General features: G+C 51.5%; 1 protein-coding gene and 1 long non-coding RNA gene across 3 annotated transcripts in view; both read left to right on the top strand.

The window, feature by feature from the left end:
• Window positions 1-2,584, top strand: part of LOC115252360 (uncharacterized) — a 6,260-nt gene extending 3,676 nt beyond the window's left edge. The window contains exons 2-4 of one of the 2 annotated variants that reach the window (XR_003890799.1): window positions 301-638; window positions 725-869; window positions 2,281-2,584. This is a non-coding gene — a long non-coding RNA (uncharacterized lncRNA). Of the gene's footprint in view, window positions 1-300; window positions 639-724; window positions 1,037-2,280 lie in introns of those variants that run through there. The other variant, XR_003890798.1, reaches the window with a different exon arrangement.
• A 1,273-nt stretch (window positions 2,585-3,857) lies between these two features.
• Window positions 3,858-5,000, top strand: part of pcdh12 (protocadherin 12) — an 8,952-nt gene continuing 7,809 nt past the window's right edge. The window contains 1 exon segment of the mRNA XM_029847766.1: window positions 3,858-5,000. This exon segment is cut by the window's right edge and continues 2,077 nt beyond it. Within this exon segment, the coding sequence (XP_029703626.1) occupies window positions 4,267-5,000 (734 nt within the window). The 5' untranslated portion in view covers window positions 3,858-4,266.

The raw sequence follows: 5,000 nt of genomic DNA on the forward strand, positions 1-5,000 counted from the left end.
AACAAGGACACAAACAAACAGGCGGCAAAATGTAACAGATGCAGAAAAGCATGATGGGAGCGCTAACGGAGCCGCCGCCCTTCATGCTAATGAGATGGAAGAACAGAAATCAAGGTGTTGTTGCTAACGGGAAGCAGAAAAAGGAGTCAAAGGTCCAGGAGATGAAGCAGAGCGGCTGATTACCCACAATCCAACACGTCTGTTGTTCTGAGAATAATCTGGGTCACAGAAATAAAAGTGGGGTTCTGGCCTCCCGGGTCTGAAACACATCATTAACCTTTTCTTCTGTGGTTCCACCAGGGATGAAAGGGTTCAGAAGGAGCGATGGAACCTCCAGAGAAGAAACAAACCGCAGCTTCCAGCTCCTCCTCCGGGTTCCCAACGAAAAGAGAATTAATGACACGTGGAGTTGATCTTCATCTGATGAGCTCCTCCACCAGAGGACGTGGTCCTGCAGCCTGGAGGAGTCCTGGACGCCTCCCTGGGGAGGTTCTCCAGGTGTGTCCAGGTGAGGAAGGAGGACGCTCCCGTCCATCCCTGCAGTGACCGTTCAGACGGATCGATGGACGAGGATCCACCAATTAATGGTGGAACGTTCCCAACAATTCCCAACAAGAAGCTTCCAGGAGATGCAACAGGTGGGAAATCCGGATTCGCCTTGGCAGGAAAGAGCAGTTTCAGTTTTATCAGAACTTCCAACAGGACTTCCTGTTTCCTCCATCAGGCTGTTTCCTGTGACCGGACGCTCGTCCACAGACGCCCGACAGGAGGTGAGGAGGAGGAGGAGGAGAGGTGATGAAGAGCCGCCACGCAGACACACCAGCAACAGAAGGGCAGCGATGACAGAAAATTACCCATGATGCAACTGGGTGAGATTTGGCTCATAAACCGTTTTAGCTTTAATGAGCCGAAGTGAAAGACGGACGGTTGGAAACAAGAGAGGAAGAAGTGATGGTTATCAGGACCAGTGGGGGTCAGCGGCTACATCCTGCACACACACACACACACACACACACTGACACACACACACACACACACACACTCACACACACACACACACACACGCTCACACACACACGCTCTCACACACACACACACACACACACTCACACACGCACACTCACACACGCACACTCACACACACTCACGCACACACACACAGACACACACACACAGACACACACACACACACACGCACACTCACACACTGACACACACACACACACACACACACTCACACACACACACACACCACACGCTCACGCACACACACACAGACACACACACACAGACACACACACTCACACACACACACACACACACACTGACACACACACACACACACACACACTCACACACACACACACACACACGCTCACACACACACGCTCTCACACACACACACACACACACTCACACACGCACACTCACACACGCACACTCACACACACTCACGCACACACACACAGACACACACACTCACACTCTCACACACACACACACCAGTTTCAGCTCAACAGTGGGATAAAGACGTCGGACTATCAGGAACCTTTAATGTCTCAAATGCAGCGTTGGCGTCGCCGATAGCAACGGTGAGGCCGTAAATGATGGAGGAAGTGTGATGAGATCAGAGCAGAAGTTTCTGGGTCATCTGGAGTTTGTTCATCAGATCAGAGTTTATTTGGTTCAAAATCATCCAAAACCGCTGCAGCTGTGGCAGATGTGTTGTGGCAGATGTGTTGTGGCAGATGTGTTGTGGCAGATGTGTTGTGGCAGATACACTGTGGCAGTTGTGTTGTGGCAGATGTGTGGTGGCAGATGTGTTGTGGCAGATGTGTTGTGGCAGATGTGTTGTGGCAGATGTGTGGTGGCAGATGTGTTGTGGCAGATGTGTTGTGGCAGATACACTGTGGCAGATACACTGTGGCAGATACACTGTGGCAGTTGTGTTGTGGCAGTTGTGTTGTGGCAGATGTGTGGTGGCAGATGTGTTGTGGCAGATGTGTTGTGGCAGATGTGTGGTGGCAGATACACTGTGGCAGATACACTGTGGCAGTTGTGTTGTGGCAGATGTGTGGTGGCAGATGTGTGGTGGCAGATGTGTTGTGGCAGATGTGTGGTGGCAGTTGTGTTGTGGCAGATGTGTGGTGGCAGATGTGTGGTGGCAGTTGTGTTGTGGCAGATACACTGTGGCAGTTGTGTTGTGGCAGTTGTGTTGTGGCAGTTGTGCTGCATTGACTCAACTTTCTTCTTTCTTTCCTGTTGAAAACTATTTTTCAGCAGCCACATTTTCAGCTCAAAATCAATAAAAGCGAAGAGTAAAGCGACCAAAGCGTCGACGTTAACCAGCGGCTGTTAAACTGTGGCAGCACGCAGGAAGACCGGCGGTATGTAACCACGGCGACCACAGTTGCACACAGGTGGTGAATGAATTAGAACCAGACGCGTTCCTGCCTGAGCGTCTGCAAAAGCATTCTGTTCCTGAAGGTAACACACACACACACAGACACACACACACACACACACAGACAGAGACACACACACAGACAGAGACACACTCACACACACACAGACAGAGACACACACACAGACACACTCACACACACACACAGACAGACACACACAGACAGAGACACACTCACACACACACAGACAGAGACACACACACAGACAGAGACACACTCACACACACACAGACAGAGACACACACACAGACACACTCACACACAGACAGAGACACACACACACAGACACACACACACAGACAGAGACACACTCACACACAGACACACACACACAGACACACACACACACACACAGATGAGGTCGTGTTGCTGAGGTTGTTTGTTTTGCTGATGAAGCCCCCTGATTGGTTGACCTGTGATCCTCTCGTGACTCTTTTAGCCCTTTTTTAATCCATCACACTTTTATTGTGAAACTAATTAAAGTGTTTCCTCTTTAATCACGTTGATCTGGTGGGAGCCGCTGCCCCCTCCCCCACCACGGCGAGCTCCAGGGGAAAGTGGTCGGCCTGAAGCGCCTCTAAATAAACACGTGCGTTTTGTGGATCTGCAGCTGAATCCCTCATTTAACGGCTAAATTAGCGGTTAAGCGTTAAACACAAACAGTTAAACACAAACAGTTAAACACAAACAGTTAAACACAAACAATCTCTTCTTCTCTGTTATAAAGCAGCTTCTGTTCGTGTCGTAACGAGCGCACGGTTGGATCCGTTTCATCCCGATTCCACAGCGTTATTCGTTTAATGGGGGAAGGTGACGCCTGTGCCTTTGATGTCTGTGACTTTAGACACATCAAAGCCACGTTTGACTCCCACTTCATAAAGCCTGAGGTTTCCTGTCACTGCTCTTTTTATCCTGACGTGCATGAACGCAGGTTTCAGCCGTGGTTCCGTAACTGCATCAGCAGACTCTTGTTACGTTGTTCTTTTAGCCTATGCTAACTGTTAGCAGCTAACAGGTCTGTTCATGACCTGTATTGATGTGTCTTGACCAACCTCCGCGCGTATCACTAATATAGGTTTAAATGCTAAATTAGCATTTTGATTCTGGACCGAAGATGTAAAATGCACTGAATAAAGTTTCCCTGCCACTGTGCATTCTGGGAGTTGGTGTCTTTGTGAGGAATCGTGTGACATAAACCCTTAAATCCTTCAGCAACATTGATCTGGACTCACTCAGGCGGGACCGTTATGCTTACGGGTGTAACACTGGTGGAACTCTCTTAATTTGGTGGTGGTGGGTGGGGGGGGCAGCTGGATTTGTTAGGTTTTCCTGGGGGGGGGGGGGGGCGGGTGTCACATTTCTTTAAAAGCACTCCGGAGTTGTGGAGAGTTTCCTGAGGGCAGGGAACGGGGGTTTTTCTTTGTGCTGAGCTCAGACCATTAGCATAGGAAACCTCCCCTCTGCCTTCTGATTGGTCGGGACTCTACCAGCGTGCGGAGACCCAAATCCAGACCCAGACGTCCCCGAGCTGAGAGGATGAGGTCCGAGTCGGACGCCAGCAGCGGCCCGAGTCAGGAGCAGCAGCAGAGAGAGGAGGAATTTTAATCATCCGTCCTTTTTCAAGAGGAGAAAACTTTTCTTTCTCCCACCTGAGTTTTGATCTTGTTGCTGGAGAAAAAGAAAACTGGAGCCAGGAAGTTCTGGGACGCTTCCTTTTGCCGCTTTATCTAAAAAAGGGACGGTGTTGAGGCCAGTCTGGGATGTCTCTTTAGCCCGGTTAGCAGATTAACGTCTCCTCACGATGCTGCTGCTCCTGCTTCTGCTCTCGGATCTGTGTTGTGACGTTCGGGCCTCGGAGTCGACGTCGGTCACCCTCCAGTACCGCGTTTGGGAGGAGCAGCCCTCAGGAACCCGGGTCGGCTGTCTGGTGGATGACCTTCGACAGAGGGATGAAGGTGGGCCTTTTGAGGATTTCCAGGTGGTGGAGCACCAGAGAGCCCTTCCCTTCTCTGTCGGCGCTCGGGACGGGGTGCTCGCCACCCAAGGTCGGCTGGACAGGGAGGAGCTATGCCGGGGATCCGACCTTTGCGAGGTAGCCTTCAGCGTTCTCTACAGGAAGAGCGGTGCCATGAACTGCCTGAGGGTTCGAGTGGAGGTGATGGACCAGAATGACCACAGCCCACAATTCCCAAACGCAGAACAGGACGTGGAGATCTCGGAGATAGCCGGGCTCAGGATGCGGATCCCCCTGGAACGCGCGGTGGATCCCGACGCGGGGCCGAATGGGCTCCAGACCTACTCGCTGTCCGTTAACCGATACTTTGCTCTGGATGTAACAGTCGGTCCCGAAGGAACAAAGCAGGCAGAGTTAGTGATCATCAGAGAGTTGGATCGGGAGGTCCAGGATTCGGTTGACCTCAGCTTGGTGGCGTGGGATAAAGGCGACCCCCCCAGATCCGGCAGCACCTTAATCCACGTTCGCATCCAAGACTCAAACGACAACAGTCCCACATTTGAGGACAGCGCGCCCACGGT

This window comes from Takifugu rubripes, chromosome 14, assembly GCF_901000725.2.
Source record: "Takifugu rubripes chromosome 14, fTakRub1.2, whole genome shotgun sequence".
NCBI lineage: Eukaryota > Metazoa > Chordata > Actinopteri > Tetraodontiformes > Tetraodontidae > Takifugu > Takifugu rubripes.